This window comes from Hylobates moloch, unplaced genomic scaffold (assembly GCF_009828535.3).
Source record: "Hylobates moloch isolate HMO894 unplaced genomic scaffold, HMol_V3 SCAFFOLD_5, whole genome shotgun sequence".
Classification (NCBI taxonomy): Eukaryota; Metazoa; Chordata; class Mammalia; order Primates; family Hylobatidae; genus Hylobates; species Hylobates moloch.
This window is the reverse complement of record NW_026652280.1, coordinates 123,335,797-123,357,421: the sequence shown is the minus strand read 5'-3', so window position 1 is coordinate 123,357,421 and position 21,625 is coordinate 123,335,797. Positions and strand designations below refer to the sequence as shown.

The window sequence follows — 21,625 nt, the reverse complement described above, 5'->3', positions numbered from 1 at the left end:
TGCGTGAGTTTTGTGTATCTATTTGGTATTTTAATCTTGCATCTCTTTCAAAATTATTATATATATTTATACATGTATTTATATATTCACACACATATATATTAGATGTTTATTTTATAGATTCTAATATCATGCCCTAATTAAATTAAACTTCTATATTGCTCTTCTAGAACATGTAATATGAAGTAAAACTCAATTTCAGTGGTTCTGTACTCTGCTTTTTAGAAAATCTAGAAAAAAGAGTTGCAATGTGAGTCGAAGACAGAACATTGAAATTGATTCATATTTCACAGGGATCTACAGAACTGTGGGTCTAGATTGCAGCTCTTAGCCACTAGCCAGCTTTGCCTGTATTTCCATGATAGGCTCTGTCTTCACTTTTTAAAATACTAACAGGCTTCTTGTGGGTGGGATCAAATGACTGCCCCTCTCCCTTCACCTGTGAAATTTCAGAGCCTATTTGAAAAGGGCCATTGTTTCCCAGGAATGCCAGTCCTAGTCCAGGAAAGAAAGTCTTCATTTCAACAGGAATTTGGAGCCTGCCTGAGAAGGGCCAGCCAGTTACTTGGTGAAAACTGTGGCAATTCATTCAAGTTCTGAACAGTTACTATCCTGGCCTTACTTGCTTACTTTCAACTCCTAAGCTTTATGACTAATATGTTTTTTTTCCCTTAAATTATAAATGCGTGTGTGTGTGTGTGCATGTGTGTTTGTGTGTGTGTGTGTGTGCATATCTGTGCTTGCATGTCACAGCAGAGAGAAGTATGTATGTATGAAGTGCGGCGTGTGCACAAGCAGTGAGCTGATGAAGAAAAACCTCTCTCCCCAAACAGTGAGCTGCTGCCATGAGCAGGACACATAGGTTCCTCTGTTCCAACTTCTGCCCCTACATTTACAGCACTAGAGTGCATTTATGTGAATAAGCTCGTGTGTTTAACAAGCATTTTGAAATAGGTTCCCAATAAAATATATTTGTACAAGAATACAAAACAAAGATACAGTACTTGTATTCAAGACCTGGACAGAAGGCCCCTGTCTGAAGCACATTAAAAATAATTTCTAAAGTAAAATTAGGACTAGAAGCTAAAAGAATACATTGCTTTAGGAAGAAAAAAAGAAAAAAATCACCGTGATAGAGAGTCAAATCTTTCTTGTTTGAGTCTATATGGACTGACTAGCAGTTTTACTATCTAAAGTTCTTACTGTTTTAGAGTTCTCTCACATTTTCTGCAAAATGACTTGGAAATTCTCCAAGATTTGTTCATTATACTAATAAGATATTTAAGCTCACAGAATCCTTATTAAGAAAATCTACCTTTGCCCCTCAACAATTTCAAATCATCACCCGAGCATTCAAACTAACATGTAAAAAAAAAGCAAAAAATAAAAAATAAAAATAAAACAATGATAATGTCAATGAACTTGAAAGCAAAGCATTTCCACTTAATGTGTGTTTATTAACAGAGAAAGAAATAGTGATGCCAATACAGCTTCAGAATAGGACTTTGGAAATATTTTTTCAAGGCAAGGACAAGCAGCCCTGAATATGAAATGGCATTATTATTAAATTCAACATCTAAAGCTTTTGGAAAGGTTTTTTTATGATTCTGATATGTCACACATTTAATCTCTCATTTAAGAATAAAACACCATTAATTTGTGGTGAACTACCAAAGAATAATTTTCCAAAAAGAATAGTCAAAAATTAGAAAATAGAGTAAAACAGAGGTTAATCAACTCAAATGATGACTTTTTTTCTTCTCTTCTCCTTCATCAGATGTTTCCTGTGATCCTGTGCAAAACCTGATGTTGTGACATTAGTAGTCGTTGGACTTGAGGATAGATGGTGCACAAAAGGAAGCTTGTCCTTTTGGGACCTGGTTTTGAATCAGTTTCAGACGACAGAAAAATACTCTTTTGTGGCTGCTAAAGTTCAGGAATGAATTCTGGCAGTCTTACCCAATTCCCTAAAGCAGAGTCCACATTACCAACATCTAATTGGCAGGCTTTGCTTGTAACTCCCACTAGGGCCAGGGTAATGAATGGATTTAGTGAAGGTGTCCTGAGTCATCTGTACAGTGGCTGGTCTGGGCACTAAGGCTTTTCCTTATAACCTCCCCAGACATGTCACGCAAGGAGAAGAGAGAGAGGCTTATGTGCACACATAATGGGGACAAGACACAGCAGTTTTTTTAAATTGTAGTCTCAAAGAGAATTGTTCTCTTTATTTGATCTAGAAAAGTAAAGAAGTCTTAGGAAAAAAAATCATATTCTTGTTGAATCACTTTATTCTTTAATTTCCATTTTATAAACTTTTATATTTGGCTTGAATATCCAGCTAACTATGGTTGAATGGGACTTCATCCAGGCCTACTCCAGATTATTCTTTAGGCAGGCAGGGAAGACATTTGGACCATTTCTGCCTAGAAAAGTATCTAAGGGTTTACTTTTATTACTAAGTAACTTTTATTCCCTATGTCTGAAATAGAAAGAGTTTGGTTACTCCTAGTTTCATACAATCAATAGCATTAAATATTTAATGTTGATTCATCATTATTATGTTAATTTTAAAAATCATTTATGCCAAATTGTTTGAATGTAGTATTACATCTGCCTCTTCAGTAAAGTTCCATCAGTCTCCCAAATCCAGCAATCAAGATTGGACATTGACAACTTCAGTGCCAATAATAGGGCCTCTCTCAAATTAGGTGCATAGGAGAGAGGTTTAGAACAAGAATAAAATGGCAATCATGGAAAATTTAAAAAGTGATTTGTTGATGTCAAAGAAAACACTCTCACTTTCTACCAAGAGAATTTTGATGAAGTAATATTGATTATTTTCTTAACAAGCATTTTTAACACTGATTCCTCTTGAACTCATGTATAAGACATTGCTCTCTGAAAGTCACAGGGAATTGTATCTTTAGAATATTTTCAAGCATTGCTATGTTCTTAAGCCCCCTTCATTTCCCAGAAGCAAAAATCAACACATATATGACACTCCAATTTTTTTAATGAATAAAAAGATAAAATAAAGTCTAAGGAACAAAATCCACATTGAAAAGTTAGGTACTTTGAACTTTCTCATCACCTTACCAGTGTTTCCGCACGGGCAGTCTAAAAGACAACTCAGCAATGTCTGAATGGAACTGCAAACAATGGCTCCTTCACAAGTTGGTCTTTAATTGATTACGGCTGTGTTTATGGAAGCAGAAGAGAATTTACACAAAATGACAGATTCCCTTCATTCTGAGGGCGTTTTACTGGCATTCATGGTGAGGGTGGTTTTTCTATTGAACAGTCTTTCTCTCTTTCCCTACCTATATCCACCTGGTTGCCATCTAACTGAAAAGGCTATAAGTTGATTACTTTACATAACTTTTTATTGTGTTTTCTGCTCAGTTTTTTTTTTTTTAATGGGTAAAATTCACACTTCCTAGGATACATCTCATGTTCAGAGAATTCAAACAAGGTCTGGTTTCCCTTTGCTTGTTGTAGATTCTTATATTAAATACTAGAGAAGATAATTAAATAGAAAAGTATTAGAACTCAATTCAGTAGGGTCTGTCTTCTGTCAATTTGCCTAAGGAACTATGGAGATTGGAAGTTTAGGAAATCATATGATTTGGCTAATTTATTCAGGTAGTAATATCTACTTTAATCATTTAACTATCTAAAAATATAATTTTAAAGTTGTGTTACATTTTTATGATGTCTTAGTGCCCGGTAGTGTTATAATCTTTCTACTAATTTGGAGCAGATAGAAATTAAAATTTAGCTATGTTAACCTGTAATTGCAAAAAGCTTTTCATTTGTCTGTTAATAGTGACCTCTACAGGTCAATCACAACAATAGCATAGAATCCCTAGGCAGCTGCTCTAGACTCAAGATTTACTCAGTGAACAGTAGTATAATTGTACTATTAAATTTAAAATATCTTAGACTATATTTAAAATTTTTAAGCTCAAGAAAAGAATGTAATGGTCTTATATACATTTGTGGAGTCTAATTTCAAAACAAACTAATACTTGACAAGGTCTTAGCTTATTTAGTCAAAGAGAATTAATAAATTTTGAAGAAATAGCTTAGAAGCAGAAAACCCTAAAGTGTATGTAATGTTAATCTTTTTATAATGTAAAATTAAGAAGACAACATTATATTATAGATTCTTTTTCTGAAAAGTATGTGAATATGTAAAGTTGACATAAAAAAATGAATCTATCTTACCTCAGAGCTTTGACAGTATGTTTTTTCTTATTCACCAAGGAATTACTTTAAAAACAATACTACAAATGAGTAATTGTGGAACATTTGCATTTATAAGACTACATTGTACACTACTGTTTTCTTAATATGTTACTAATGCATGGTTTTTAAATGACAATGTACTTCGATAAGTCCACACAAGTTAAAGTATCCCAGTTTGAAATACTAATTTGATAAGTTTATACAAATAAACAGAAATATTTCAATATTGCTACATGTAATTAAACTGTATTTTGGACTTTTATTCTAGAACTTTCTTTTACTCAAGTCAGCTAAAAAAATAATCAATTAAATAACTAAGCTTTCTAGTTCTAATGTTATTTTTCTCTAGTTAAACTGGATGTTCTAATGAACACCTGAAAACTAGAAATTCATACATCACATTGTTCTGACTCCAGACTCTTGTTCTTTCATCTACTTCGTGTATTTTTGACTTCACTGGGCCATAATGTTCACTGAAATCTCTATATTTTTCCCAGCCATGGCACTCTCTTGTTAATACCTTACATTCCTTGACTCTATTCTATTTGTGCCACTAGGCTAGCAGAACTCCAACCCTCAATGTCTGCTTTTCTACCTCGGTAGGCCTACTCTCAGAAGGAGGAACTTGACAATATGAGAAAATGATTAAGAAATACAAGTATTTCCCAGTAAAATGAGGCAGAATCTCTTGAAAATAACAAGATACGATTGAAATATCTTTGGCTTTCTGAAGTTAATTTTAGTCAATATTAAATGAATTTTTGCTCTCCCATTTACTTGCTAAGACTCCCTCTAAGCCTCAATTTCCTCTTGTGTAAAATGAGCATAAAAATACCTATATCATAGAAAAATTAGTATGAGTGGATGCTTAATATTTGAAAATCACTTGGAATAGTGCTTGGCCCAGAGTAAGTGCTTTATATGTGTTAAAGAAACTGATTCTACTAAAATTCACACAACAGTAATGAGTCAGAATTTTGAAAAATCTTGGAAGTATTCATTCTGTCTCATGTCTTTAAAAATGTTCTGCTTCTAATCTTGCCATTAAAAATGGAATCCTATTTTTATGCATGCCACATACATTTCACTAATTATGTTATTAACTCTGTAGTGCATTTTTCAATAGAATACTGAAAATGATATTTACTATATTTTTATTTTAAAATTATGCATAATCACCTCACACCCATTAGAATGGCTACTATTAAAACTAACAAAGAAAATAAAAAAAAAAAACAACAAGTGTTGGCAAGCATGTAGAGAAACTGGAACTCTTGTGCATTCTGGTGGGAATGTAAAATTTTGCTGTGGCTATAGAAAATAGTGCAGAGATTCCTCAAAAAATTAAAAATAGAATTACCACATGATCCAGCAATCCTACTTCTGGGCACACGTCTAAAAGAATTAAATGCAAAATATCAAAGATATATTTGCATATTGTGTTTTTTATAGCAGTACTATTCATAATAGCCAAGAGGTGGAAGCAATCCAAATATCCATTGATAGATAAGTAAATTAAAAATGTGATATTTACACACACACACACAATGAGATATTATTCAGCTATATAAAGGAAGAAGATCCTGTTACATACATGGAATATATGTAACACATGGAATAACCTTGAGGACATTATACTAAGTGAAATAAGCTAGTTACAAAAACACAAATAATATATGATTCCAGTTATATGAAGTATCTAAAGTAATCCAATTTATAGATAAAGAAAGTAGAATGGTGGTTGCCAGCAGCTACAGGGAAATACACACAGTAACACATTTGATTAATTTTTAAATAAAGGTAGACTTATAAACAGAGTAGGCAGAATTTGGCTGATTTGTTAGACAATGAAGATTGTGCTAATTAAATTAATGTTATTTTTCATATATTTAAAAAATAATTCAAAAATATTTAAGGAGTTTGATAAAATAAAAATATTTATATAGAATATTAAATTAGCAATTATTATTCTGTCTCCTTTTGCTTAATTGTTCCTTCCTCAATTTATCTCTTTCCTCTCATATTTTACTATAAGCAGCAAAAAGAAACCAGGACACACTTTCCATACTTTCATAGAAATCTCTTTAGCTAGGTATTCAAGTTCATAACTTAAGAGTTAACTTTCCACTCACTGACAGAATATAATTCAGCCAAGTTTTCTGTTACTTTATACCAAAGACTGCCTTTCTTCCTGTGTCTAATAACATGTTCTTTATTTCCAGCTGAGCCCTCACCAAAATCTTTTTTAACATCCATATTTTTATCAATAGTATTTTCAAGACAATCTAGGATATATATATACAAAAGTATATATATATGTAGTGTATATATATATATATATATATATATATATACTAGTTTCTTTACTTGTTGATTGATGGGCATTTGATTGATAGTATATATATATAGTGTATATATATACTATATATACTATATACACTATATATACACTATATATATACTATATATAGTGTATATATAGTATATATGTAGTGTATATAGTATATATATAGTGTGTATATATATATATGATGAAATAATATTCAGCCATAAAAAGTAATGAATTGATGGCATTCACAGCAATCTGGATGAGATTGGAGACTATTATTTTAAGTGAAGTAACTCAGGAATGGAAAACGTCGTATGTTCTCACTCATAAGTGAGAGCTAAGCTATGAGGGTACAAAAGCATAAGAATGACACAATGGACTTGGGGGCTCAGGGGAAAAGGGTGGAAAGCAGGTGAGGGATAAAAGACTACACATTGGGTTCAGTGTATACTGCTCAAGTGTTGTGTGCACCAAAATCTCACAAATTACCACTAAATAAATTACACATATAATCAAACACCACCTGTTCCCCAATAACCTATGGAAATAAAAAATTAAAGAAAGAAAAAAAAGAAAAAGTCTAAAATAGATTTTATTCACAATGTAATGAAGTACAACTTACCTATTGTAACCAGTTTTATTTTTCTATATCCATAACTTGCAAGGGATATTTGTTTCTTGTAGCTATGGAAACATTGAGAGCTTTTCATAAAGTTTGATTTGACCCAACTGTCTTATAAGAACATCTTCTGTATAAGGAGATATTGTTACTGCTGCTAAAGCAGCGGTCCCCAACCTTTTTTGACACCAGGGACCAGTTTATTGGAAGACCATTTTTCCATGAACGAAGTGTAGTGGGATGGTTTTGGGATGATTCAAGCACATTACATTTATTGTGTACTTTATTTCTATTATTATTATATTGTAATATGTAATGAAATAATTATACAACTCACTATAATATAGCATCAGTGGGATTCCTGAGCTTCTTTTCTTCCAACTAGATGGTCCCATCTGGGGGTGATAGAAGACAGTGACAGATCATCAGATCGTCAGGCATTAGATTCTCATAAGGAGTGGGCAACCTACATTCCTTGCATGCACAATTCACTTTCCTTTTTTTTTTTTTTTCCAGACAGAGTCTCACTCTGTTCCCCAGGCTGGAGTACAGTGGTGCAATCTCAGCTCACTGCAACCTCTGCCTCCCAAGTTCAAGCCATGCTCCTGCCTCAGTCTCCCAAGTAGCTGGGACTACAGGCTCACATCACCAGACTGGCAAATTTTTTTTATTTTTAGTAGAGAAGGGGTTTTGCCATGTTGACCAGCCTGGTCTCCAACTCCCGGCCTCAAGTGTTCCATCTGCCCTGGACTTCCAAAGTGCTGGGATTACAGGTGCAAGCCACCATGCCCAGCCTGCACAGCTTACAATAGGGTTCACACTCTTATGAGAATCTAATGCCATCACTGATCTGACAGAAAGTGGACCTCAAGTGGTAATGTGAGCTATGGGGAGTGGCTGTATATACAGATGAAGTTTTACCCACTCACCCACCACTCACTCACCTTCTGCTGTGTGGCCCAGTTCCTAACAGGCCACAGACTGCTACTGGTCTGCGGCTTGGGGGTTGGGGACCCCTGTGCTAATGGAACCATTTTTGGAACATAAGATACCATATCTGAGTTAAGTCTTTTTATTATGAGGCAACAGGTACATAGATATTCATGAAAAAAGGGGTTCATGATTTTTCCCAGTTTTTTGACATTTATCATTAGAAATAATTTCTAAAAATCATCAAAACTTTGACAAGCTTCAGAATAACAATAAAATAGATAAGTGAAGTAGACCTTCTAAAATGTGATACAAAGACATGGAAGCTTATTTATCCACCTCTTTCTAGAATATCATATTAAAGAAAAAACAATGGGCTTAAGGCTATGAAATTTGACTTCCAACCCGCAACTCACTAGTTTTGTAACCTTCAGTGGGTCCAAGGCTCAGTTTTCATATCAATATGTTTCTTCAGTCTCTAAAAACTCTATAATGTTAATCTTTTCCTTGTGTTTTTTTCTGAACTAGACATTATTTTTCTCCATCTAAATTTTTAGAGCCTTACCCAATGTATTCTTAGGTGAATTCCTTTAAACCCACATTTGGAATTAGACATCTTTGAATACTCTCCTTCATTTTACTTCATTCTTCAACTGCAATAAATACTAGAAAATGAATTACAATTGCTTTTTGTAAAATATTTATACTCATACAATTTAAAAATATAATTTATTTTAATAGGTATACAAATTAACACATGCTTGATTTTTTCAATGTTGACAAAATTATGAATAATTTAATTATGTATTTTTTAATAACATGCAATATTCCATAAAACGTACAGTATTTATTATGCTATATCGGTAAACACATTTTTCTGGAGAATGTTATTTTTTAGAACTTCATTTTTAAGCCTTTAATGTAGTGCTTGAAGAATTAGAAATACAGGATGATGAAGCTACAGGTGTGAACAGCCTTTAATTACTCCAATGTAAATTAAATTTATAGTTTTGCAAAAACCTAAAGGATTAATCTATGTTTAGCTCTAACACTTCAGAATTTCCATTTATTTCTTAATTTATAAAAAATTCTACTTAGATTAGGCCAGGTGTGGTGGCTTATGCCTGTAATACCAGCACTTTGGGAGGCCAAGGCGGGTGGATCACTTGAGGTCAGGAGTTTGAGACCAGCCTGGCCAACATGGTGAAACCCCCATCCCTACTACAAATATAAAAATTAGCTGGCCGTGGTGTCACACACCTGTAATTCCAGCTACTCAGGAGACTGAGGCAGGAGAATTGCTTGAACCCAGGAGGCAGAGGTTGCAGAGAGCTGAGATCCCACAGAAAGTGGACCTCAAGTGGTAATGTGAGCTATGGGGAGTGACTGTACATACAGATGAAGTTTTACCCACTCACCCACCACTCACCTCCCGCTTTGTGGCCACTGCACTCCAGCCTGAGCGATAGAGTGAGATTCTGTCTCAAAAAAAGAAAAAAAAAAAAAAAGAAAAGAAAAATTCTACTTAGGTTAAGCACTCAAGGGTTTCCATAAAATTTTCATTTTCAATCCAACATTATTAAAATTCTCAAATTTTTTATCAATTTCAGTTTATAAATAACATAAATTTTTACATTAATGATAGTGATAAGATGGATATATAGAATCCATAAGTAATCCAAAACCTTATTTCAACCAATGTCCTACTTTCCACGCTATTTATGAGTACTAATAAGACATATTATAATTTCCTATATTGATATTTTTATGTTCTATTTCCTCTGACAAAGACTGAAAGAATTATGAATATCGAAAATTCAGGATAAGTTATGTCAAGTCAAATAATTTGTTTCCAGCTGTAAGGGATTATTAAATTTGTGGTTAAAACATTTAAAGTTTGAGTAAACTTTTTCCTTTTTGTTAAAGTTTCAACGTCAGAGATAAATATCTGATTTGAATTCTTTGCACAGGTTACTTGATGTGGTAAATTCCACAAATGGCCACAGTTTTTTGCAATTCTTTCTATAAAAAAGTGAAATGGTTTCTCTATCTCTTTAATTCAAGTATGGCTAGTGGTTTACTCTGGCTAGAAGAACATGCCAAAAGTACTATTCAGTAAGTTCCAAGAATAGACTTCAAGAAGCTTTGCAATTTCTTCTCTTGCTCCGGAAATTCTGACACCATCACATGAATGATCTCTGACTAGTGTAGTGAAAGGTCGAAACTATGTCAGAAGCTTATCATTCCTGTTTTCCTCGTAAAACCATCACAAAGGAGCCAGCCCCAGCCAGTATACAAAATGATCACAGACACTTGGCCAAAGGTTTGTCAAGATTAGCCAAGTCTAGCCCAGACCAGAAGAACTGCCCAGTGGAGGCCAGCCTGGAATCATAAACAAAATACATAGAAATTTTAAGCTGTTAACTTGTGGGATAGTATGTTATGAAGCAAAAGCTAACTGATGAAGTTGATAAAACTTTTATGTACTATAGATTTCATATTAACAAAAATGTTGACATCTATAATGTTGATGATCTGTTTTGGAATGTTGTAGAATCAAACTATTAATTGAATGACAAAGTTCCAAAAATGGCTAGAAGAGTACCATCATAAAAATACAAAACTATAAATCTGTATCTCTCATTCGTTGATTTTGGCCACAGTTAGTGTCAGTTATTGTGCTCCTGGGAATATGTCATTTCCTTTCTACGTCTGTCTTTGCACATCCAGGTACTTATTGGGAGAAGTCTTCTCATCCCGTAGGACAAAGTTAATGACATAGACTTGTAAAGGGGAAGTCAGGTGCGGCTGTAGGAAAGTAGTTGTATGAGACTAGAGATAAATTAAGCATTACTTTCCTATCACTCTGGTAATGGTCTCAAACCTCTGTGGGCCTTCTATTTCATGTGGTGTAGATTATAAAACATGGGACAGAAATTCTAACTCTATCCAGGCTCAGAAGAAAATAGTACTTGCTTCTGCAGGGTGTACTGTTTTTACAAGCCATTTCTGAGATGGGAAACTATTAGGTCAGTGCAAAAGTGATTGTGGTTTTTGCCATTACTTTCAATGCAACAAAGTTCTACAACATCTAGTAAAATTAGAGCTTTGATATTAAATTATTCCCACAAATTTTCACAACCTGATTGTTTTGAGTGTGTTTATACTGCAGAAATTTCATCAATAACTTTATGTGATACAATTGATCCTTGGCCAGGGAGATACTGACTTCCATGAGTACTGTTCTCCGTAAGTACTGTCTTCTATTTTTAGCCTAAGTTAGTGTGGGATACCATGAATTAAAAGTCTCTGATGCATTAATGATATCGCCTCGTGTTTATCTGTTAGGTAATAGTCTTGAAAACATTTCCATTTAATTGTCACAAAAGTTCTGTTTTACCTCTAGAAATTTATTCCTTCTTTCTTTTTTTCTCTTCCTTTCTTCTTTCCTTCCTCCCTCTCTTCCTTTTTTCCTTCCTTCCTTCCTTTGACTCTTTCTTTTCATTTCTTTTCCTTTCTTTTCTTTTTTCTTTCCTTCTTTCCTTCTTCCTCTCTCTCTCTCTCTTCTTTCTTTCCTTTGTATCTTTCTCTCTTTCTTTCCCATTGCATTAGCCCATTTTCACACTGTTATAAAGACATACCCGAGACTGGATAATTTGTAAAGGAAAGAGGTTTAATTGACTCACAGTTCCACATGGCTAGAGAGGGCTCAGGAAACTTACAGTCATGGCAGAAGGCAAAGGGGAAATAAGGACCTTCTTCACAAGGCAGCGGGAAAGACAGAGGAAAGCCCAGGGGAAACTGCCATGTACAAAACCATCAGATCTCCTGAGAACTCACTCATCATCACCTGAACAGCATGGAGAAAACGGCCCCCATGATTCAATCACTTCATACCAGGTCCTTCCCTTGACGCATGGGGATTAATGGGATTACAGTTTAAGATGAGATCTGGGTGGGGACACAGCCAAACCATATCACCAATATTAGAAAAAAATGAGAAAGTAGAGCTAAAATAACTAGTTTATTAATTATACTGAATATGACCAAAATAAGCAAGAAACACTGAAAGACTGAAAGCTAATATGGAAAAAAAATCAGACAAATATTAACTAAAGTAATATGCATATTGCTATAGTAACTACAAAAAAGTAGCCTTAAGGCAAAAAATATACATACATCCCAGACGAGGTCTGGTGGAGTGCACCTGTAGTGCCAGCTACTCGGGAGTCGAGGCACAAGAATCGCTTGAGCCCTGGAGGCAGAGGTTGCAGTGAGCCGAGATCATGCCACTGCACTCCAGCTTGAGCTACAGAGTGAGATTCAGTCTCAAAAAAAGAAAAAAAAATCACAAAGTTTATAGAAATTGTTGATAAATTCAAACACGCTAAAAGAATAAAAAAGCTTTTATTTACAAATAGTCAACATAAAGACAGTGAAAAGTCAAGCCATAGGCAGAAAAATACACTTGTTGCATAAATTTGATGAAGTGTTTAATTTGCAGAATATGTAACAACCACAGATGTTCCCCCAACTAGCGATGGTTCTACTTACATTTCAACTTTATGGTGGTGTGAAAGTGATACTCATTCAATAGAAACTATTTGAAATACCCATACAACTGTTATACTTTTCAATTTCAGTACAATATTCAAAAAATTACAGGAGATAGTCAACACCTTGTTATAAAATTAGCTTTGCGTTCAATGATTTTGCTCAACTGTAGGCTAAGTGTTCCTAGCATGTTTAAGGTAGGCTGTGCTAAGCAATAATATTTGGTAAGTTAAGTGTATTAAATGCACTTTTAACATGATATTTTAAATTTACAATCGGTTTATCAATATGTAATCACATTGTAAGTTGAAGAGTATTGGTATAAACATATTTTTTGCAAAAAAAAAAATCCACTATGTGGGCAAAGATCTCAAAAACACATCAATAGGTAAACTAAAAAAGAAAAAAAAATGTAAAATTATGCTTGAAATTACAAGCAATCAGAGAAATGCAAATAAAAGCAAAATTGAGATACCACATACCAGACTGAAAAATATTAATCTAACTATATTGGCAAGGATGAAAAACAAAAGTGCTTTTCACGCAGTAATTGAGTTGCTACATTCCTCCTTCTCTTTTTATAACTTTAAAACACTAAACAGTAATACAATCAACAAATATTAGGCTAGATTCCCCAAAAAACAAGACTGAAAGGGGAATTAACATCTAGAAAGATTATTAGGAGAGTTCACTGTGTAACCACACCTATGAATGGCTAAATAAAATAATGTTGGGCAGTGGAAGAAGTTGAATTATTATAAAGTAACAAAAGGCTGTCATCTATCCAAAGTAACAAAAGGTGTCAGTCCATCACACAAAAAGCTCTGAAACCAGGATGTCACTTCAAAGTTGTACAGAATTTAGGCAAAGGGAGCTGTAACTTTTTTGTTTGTTTGTTTAGACAGGGTCTCTCTCTGTAGCCCAGGCTTGAGTGCAGTGGTTTGAATACAGCTCACTGCAGCCTCAACGTCCTGGGCTCAAGTTATCCTCCTGCCAAAGTCCCCCAAGTAGCTGAGACCCTAGGCACATGCCACAATGCCTGGCTAATTTTTAAAATTATTTGTGGAGACGTGGTTTGCCATGTTGCCCAGGCTGGTCTCGAACTCCTGTGTTCAATCTATCCACCCGTGTCAGCCTCCCAAAGTGCTGGGATTATAGGCATGAGCCACTGCACCAGCCGGGGCAGTGACTTTCTTGCTGGACACAAATCAGTCACTGGATGAAGGCTGCCCCTGCAGAGATAGTAAGGCAGATTCCTTGTTCTAAGGGAGATTTGGAGAGAAAGACTGAGCTATCAGAAACTAACACTGCTGGCATCTCTGTACTAAGAATCTTGGTACTGAAGGGGGAATCTGGGCAGTCTAATACAGCATTATTTACTACAGTCCACTTCAATCCCCTCAAATTCACTCTATATGTATAATAAGTTTATCCTATCCAGTAATATCTCCTCTAATATTCTAGCTGATCATTTTTTTTAAGGAAAGTAAAAGAGAAATGTTAATGGAAAAGCTTTAGCCCTATTGCTACAGACAATGGTGACACTATTTTTTTTTTCCTCCATGTTTCTTGGTACAGGGAACCAGAAGTCATTGTGTAGTATCATAACAGAGTTTACTGAGTCTTTTATTTTGACCTCTGATGGAAGAATTCCCACTCTGTCAACTGGAATGTCTAAAGCCAAAGAGCCAAAGCTGTGAGAACAGAATGTACAAGTTCAAGTGCATAGCTGAGAGTGATGATAAATCAAGCCACTCCTACTTTTACTCATTATTTTACCCATCACATTTTTTCACTCATATTTTAAGAATATACATTGTAGCCAAGATAACAAAGTATCAACTACTATAATTCGTTTAGCGTTTATTTATATTGTGTTCTGGAAAACGGCTATCCATCCTGGCAGAATTTATCTCCAACCTGCAGCCCCAGCTTCAAAATTCTGTTGCATCACTTTTATTAGACTGGTAGCTTTTGGATGAAGCATTGTGTAGACCCTATATGCAAGTATCTACTACCATACCTATTTTGCTGTGAATAGTCTTCCATGTTTTGATACAGCAATATGCAGAATCCTTTCTTGGTGATTAAACATTCTCTAAGGACTTGGAAAATAGTTCTGGCTGATGCCTCATGGATAGAAATGCAATAAGACTTGCAATTGAGCACTTGATCTCCCCTAATATTTTAGCTTTTATCTATACACTAGGAATCAAGATAGAGCTCTAACAACTACTAAGTGTCTCCATTTAAAATTTATGTCAGCAACTAGAGAAATGACCACTCAGTGGGTCCATCAAATCAGTTAACCCACTGTGAAATGGACCTGGACCAAGATTCTATTTATGAGCCACCATAAACCCCAACTCTAACAGAGAATCATGATAATGCTTTGGATACCTAGGTACCAATGTCAGTTCAGACAAGAAATCAAACCATCTTCAAAACGTTTGAATATTCCCCTTTCTTCAGTGTAATGATACCCTAATAAATAGCTGTAGGTCTCTTCGGGGAAAAAAAACCCTGAAGAATCTTTACTGTACATAATAGCTACAGTGTTTTCATTCATTGGGTTCCACGTATGAACACTTGCTCAGAACTAGAAACTGGACAAGAAATAGTGACTTTTGGTGGGTTTTAACCTCAGTTTCCTGAAAATTCTTCTTTAATTTTTTATAATATAAATTGTACAATACCCATTCTGAACACTGTACAATAAAATGGAACTCATTTATTCAGTAGTTGATAAGGAAGAGATCAGAATTCTGGGCTGCTGAAACAGCTAGAACTGTGGGCCAGGTTACCAGAAAGGGGAGAGCCTAATAGATAGGAAGCTATTCTGAACACTGTACAATATGAGTATATGACAACAATACTCAAAAGAATGGAGTGCAAACGGAATGTTACTGTTGTAAGGTTATTACACTTCATGTGAAGTAGCACAGTATTATGTTAACTTGAAACAGACTATGTCAAATTAAGGATGCATATTGTAATCCCTAGAGACAGCATTAAGAAAAAGAAGTGCCAAACGGAATCACTGAAAAACTAACAGGAATTTAAAAAGTAATTTTTAAAAACTAGCTTACATGGTTGAGTTGGGTTCAAAGGTGAGGAGAGTGAGACAGAATTTGATGAACTGTAGTATAAGCAACTTAATTAAAGTAGAGGTGAGTAATTAAAAATATTTTGAGCTGATTTCTCCTTTTCATTGTTGCATTTTTACTCTTCAATATACTGTATTACCAGCTGATTTGTGAACTCTTTAACTCTGTTAGCTTTCTTTTCTTTTGAAGTTGTTAGCAGTGTCATATTATGAATGAAATAAGGCTTGATATGTAATATTTATGTTTGCCAAATATGAAGAGCTGAATCCTTGGTGCCAAGATGTTTGTCAAGAGCCAAGAAAACATCTGTGTTAACGATTATGAGATGTAAGGCACAAAATGCCAAAAATCTATTAGAAGAAAAAAAGATCGCTTGATGAAATCTCTGAAGAAAAATACCTGTGAATACAGGGCAAAGGATCCATTTGTAGGCCACTCATTTGAAGCTCTTGATAACATTAACCCTATAATGGTTAATGGAAAGAGGCTGAACTTGAAGGAAGGCTGCAAAAGATACTAGAATATAGATAGGATTTTAAACTTTTGAAAACATTTACTTACTGCAACTTGGCTTGAGATATTCTAACTATTTTGATGATGTTGTGGGGAATGGCTTATGTCAATAAATTTATATAAGACTCTGGAAGTCAAAGTAACCAACAGAATGATCCTTGCTATGTTAAGAATCTCAGAAAGACTATAACTCCTGTAGAGAATCACCCTTAGAAGAGGACAAATAAAACCCTTACTGCAAGCCCCACACCTGAAAGTTTCCACACTTTGGGCTAACATCCTTAATATTTCCCAAGTTCCCTTCTGGTTCTTGAAACCAGGGCCATCCAGGGCATGCTAAGTCCAGACCAGGGCCCATGTGGACCACAGTCTCTGTTTTCCCCCTTTTGAGTGTTCTCCAAACCTCCATTCTGTGTGTGGTCTTGACCAAATGATGTGAGTAGTCTGAGATTTTCAGCTATACTAACTATGCTTGAGCTCTGGTTCCTGGGACATGGTTTAGCAAATGGCTCACTCCTGCTGGCCAAAGTAGTATTTCTGTAATGGTGTATTGTGAGATTGGCCCCAGAATCACACTCATATGATAATTTTCGATGACTCACTCATGTTGAACACAAGCCAAGATCAATGCTATTGGCTGCCATTGGTTAATCATCACACCTTGGCCTTGAACTCTATGTATGGCAGTGTGCATGGGTTATCCTTTGTGCATATTTTAACCACAGCATCAACTTTAGTCAACAATACACAAGGGATATGGGAGTAGCAGTAAAAATTCTTTACTCTGTGAACCTCTGCCAATGGCACACAGAGTGGTCATCCCACCCTTCTGCAGACTCCACATTGTATGTTGTTTTCTAGTGGTGCCCATTAGAAGGCTTTTGAAATGATAGCTCTGTGATGCTAATGGTCTCTTCCAATTGATGTTCTCTATTGTCTTTAATCTGTGTAGTAATGTCATATTCTTCTGGGTACATTTGAAGACTTGCCAGGTGAAGAACAGTCAACAAGACAACTCTTCTTGCACTGCCAACAGGCCCCTTATCTTTTATCCCACTGTTGGCAGTATATGTAGGCAGGGGTGCAGACTGTACTGAAAGAGATTATCTCTTAGGAGTGCAGTCATTATTGCCTACGAGTTCAAGAGAATATATCGTTGAAAATCAATTGTTCTAAGTTTATACTATTCAATTCCTAGTAGTAAATTTACTAAGAGCAGGATAGTAATGATAATTTATGAAATTATAATTACATTACATAAGTTATCATTACATTTTCTGCTTGCTCTAAAACTTGCATGAGTATCATTACCAGTGAAATACTTTGAGAAAGGCATTGTAAGCCAGTATTCACAGCAGCATGATGGATGACATGGAACCATAAGAAATGACTAACCAGCATTAAATAAGTGGTATAAGAATTGCAGAGGTAAAAAGACCTACATTGTTTTAATATTAATAGATTCCAAACAGCCACGTCATTGTCAGTAAGAAGCGTTGCTGCCTTTTTCTTGTAATGACAGATATAAAATTATCCAAGAATTGCACTTTGACAATAAAGAACAAAAAGAAATGGTTCCTCAATCTAAATGAGAAAGGATAGTGTCTAAACACTACGAAGAATCCTCTTGCACTGTTTGGCAATTATAAAAATGTACCTGCTTCTTCTTTATTCACTGCTCTAAATCATCATCATCATGCCTTATAGGGACTCATGAATTTTGCAAATTTTTAAATCAAATTATTTACTTCAATGGCAAATCCTACCAAAAAATATTTTCCTGCTGTCCCATATATTCTAGCAGTGGTCCTACTTCTTGGAAAAGGTGGGGGCAGAGGATGGGCATAAGAAAGTGAGAGAAGAGTAGAATGAACAACTATTTTTGAGTGTCTGTACTAGATGTTTTATATTACCTACTCATTTAATTATCACAATTACTTATAAAATAGACATGAATCTATTGCTTACTAAGAAACAGTACACAAAAAGGTTAAACAATTTGTTCAACATCATACCACTAATAATGAACAGAACCAGATTTAAAATCCAGATCTGTGTCACTATGTAATTTTTCATTTGTGATATACTAGGTAATGTTTAGAGCTAAGACAAATAATTTACTTCTATCAAGAAGAGTTTATTTCAACAAGATAACTGGTAGAACAAGAATCCAACATTAAAGACATTTCAGCAATAGTCTCTACAACTGTGTAATTTGTCCTTGTGATTTTCAAAGAGTCCTTTTAATCTTTCTTGGCATTCTTCCCTTTTTTAAAAAAACTCGTTAGCAATGTAAAGCAAACTTTAAAGTAGCCGTATCTAGCTCCCTAAGGAGGGAATATAACAATGACTTTACTTGTGACTTTGCTGCCTTCAGTGAGAATAGGTCCATTGAACTCCAATTTGAAGAGTAGGGTTAATGTAGTTACAGGAAAACTCATCAAGGAAAATGCTGATCTTTAATTCTAATTGCTCAAGTAAATAGAACAACTGGAAAAGACCCATCCTATTTGGTGTCCAGGTAAAAATAAATGTAGGCCATAGAAAATTTTTTAAATTCCTGATTGATTTTTCTATAATCTCCAAGTTGTTTACTTCAGGGCAAATAATCTTTTATTTTGGCCACTCATAACACAAAGAGATGACTAAGATATAGATAACCCTAGTCACCAGACACTGTTCTAAATGCCTGATATGTATATTATTTTATGTAATCTTTATATCTTTCTAATGAGAAAAATACTATTACTATTTTTATTGCCATTTTGTTGAAGAGAGAAGTGAGAATGAAAGTCTCTGTCACTTCTCTAAGGTCACACAACGTTTAATGGCAGAGTAGAATTTTAATCCAGCCAATCAGGCTTTAGAGCCTATCCTTTAATCACTACCCAATACAGCCTCTCCGTACAGTACAGTGGTGATGAGCACAGATTCTGGAGCCAGATATCCTGAATTCAAAATACAGCTTCACTACATACTAAGTATGTGACTTGGAGCTTAATTTCTCTCAGCCTCAGTTTCCTAATTTGCATAATGGAATGATATATTTATACAGATCCTTACCAGGATTAAATTAGGTAGTCCATGTAGAGCATTTGGCTCAGTGCTCAATAATTGCAAGTATTCAATCATTATAAGCCATGATTATGGTAATGAAGTAGCTCTTCCCCTCTATTAGATAAGTGGGGTGAGGCAGATTCAATGAGAGATAGCCTAATTCTTTTGTAACATAAGATGGGCAGATAAACAGCCAATATATGGGTATTTTAACATATAAAAAATACATATCCTTAACCTTAAGAGTTATGATTTTAAGAAATCATAACTCTTAGAGTTATGATTTTAAGAAATCATAACTCTTAGAGTTATGATTTTAAGAAAACATACAAAAATACTGTACTATTCATTCATGGAAATTATAATATTATATTTTATCTAATCCAAGAAGCTATTGATAAGATGTCCCATTACCATTTATTATACAACATTAGCAAAATGCTTCCAATTACATTGTGATAAATGGCTTTTCGCTTACAATTTTATTGAAAACATCATTTTGTATTTAGACAGGTTTTTAACATATATTACATAAGAAAAATGTTAGTAAAAGAATTTAACTCATTTATTAAAAACTTTGTTAATGTCGGACTCTATTGGTTTTCAAAACAATATTGTTCTCTGTCCCATCAAAATAATTGGTAAGGCAGCATTTCTTAAAAAAGTCTTGTATTCTAGTCTTCCAAGATTTTCTTTCAAGTTGCTGACACCCAATCTAAAAGTTGTGATGCATGTGTTTTTTCTATTTTAGTAAGCTCATACTTTTATTTTTTCTCAATTCAATTACATTTTGTTAAAATTGTAGTAGCATCTGTTTCAAGACAACAGACTGTTAACAAATTGATGTTTCAGTACTCTAACAGTTATCTTGTGTGATACATTCATACGGTCATAGCAGCCTCTTTTTGCTTTCAAATTTGTTTTATCTACTTCAGTGGATTTGGCAATTTTTCCAGTTTCAAGTGCATCACTAAGTGTATAGTAACAATAGGTCTAGTTCCAACAACACATGTAACTTAATGAGGTGAGTAAAATATAAACTGCTATGCCAGGTTTAGGTGTGTACAGGCACCGACTATTATGTCACAATTGACAGTTGACAATAGTTGTAAGATGCATATTAGCTTCAGATATATTAATATTTGGAAAAAATAAATATCTTTGATTTGATGAAATGTGGTACCTTAATTTACTACATTGCTTATCTGATTATATAAACACAATCTGTCACGTCCTTCACTACCTTCACTATTGATAGCTTTGCATACTTAACAGAAACATATTTAGCATTCCCAAACTTCATGGAATAGAGATAGCTATTATTCTGCCACTGTGGTATCAAGAGACATACTGTCTACTAACTCATATACAAAGAATCAAAAACCTTATGAGCTGTATTTAATCAAAAGTTGACCTTTTGTACGTCATATTCAGACTTCCTTCTAACATCCTACACCCATCAATGAACTTATTCTGTGTTTTGAAGAAATATAATATACCGTGAGAGTATGCTCAGTTCTTTCTGTATCTGTAAGGAAAAAATAATAAGCCTTACATTAGAGGTTCAAGGTTGTACTGCAAATTTCAAAAACTGGGATTATTTAGTCATCAATCTTTTGCTCTTTCCTATAAAATCTGCTGAAAAGGCTTACACAAAGTTTAGAACTTGAATTCAAGTGGATCTTTACATCTCCAGCATAAAAACAATAATTTTTTGAACAGTGACCATTAAGATATGTATCCTCTTAAAATCTTCTTCACATTTATATTGTTTGCTCCAATTGTTAAAGTTCTCCTTTAATATTATTTCTTTTCTGAATATGCTCTACTTTAATACTATTTGTACTCTGAGTACACCACACAGAAGCAATCAAAGGCAATATAATTTTTCAAAGTAGCTATACAATTTACAGATAATAGAGGCTAGAGATTAAAGAACAAAAGGAACATTCTGATTAAAACGGAAATGTCAAATTTAAATCTTTAATAATCTTTCTTAACAAACTAAGTCATTCTCGGTTCTTAAACACAAGGGGACAAGCATTCTACAAGAATTTGGTCTATAATTACATTTTAAGCACTTTTTTTATACTGATGTTTTATTTTATCTCTGGTATTTATCTCTTCCAAGTATTTTAGCTCTCCCAATTGTTTTAGAAATTAGTCTTTTAATACTTAAAAAATTTTAGTTATTTCAAGGTACTTTAGAAATTAGAGGGAATATATGCAGTAAATCTCTGTTCATGCATTTATCGATACATCTTTATT

The 21,625-nt window shown here is 34.2% G+C and overlaps 1 protein-coding gene across 1 annotated transcript in view; it reads right to left on the bottom strand.

The window, feature by feature from the left end:
* RNPC3-DT (RNPC3 divergent transcript) overlaps window positions 1-21,625 on the bottom strand; it is a 101,426-nt gene that overhangs the window by 39,964 nt on the left and 39,837 nt on the right. Inside the window, exon 4 of the mRNA XM_058439738.1 lies at window positions 20,857-20,885. Within this exon, the coding sequence (XP_058295721.1) occupies window positions 20,857-20,885 (29 nt within the window). The remainder of the gene's footprint in view (window positions 1-20,856; window positions 20,886-21,625) is intronic.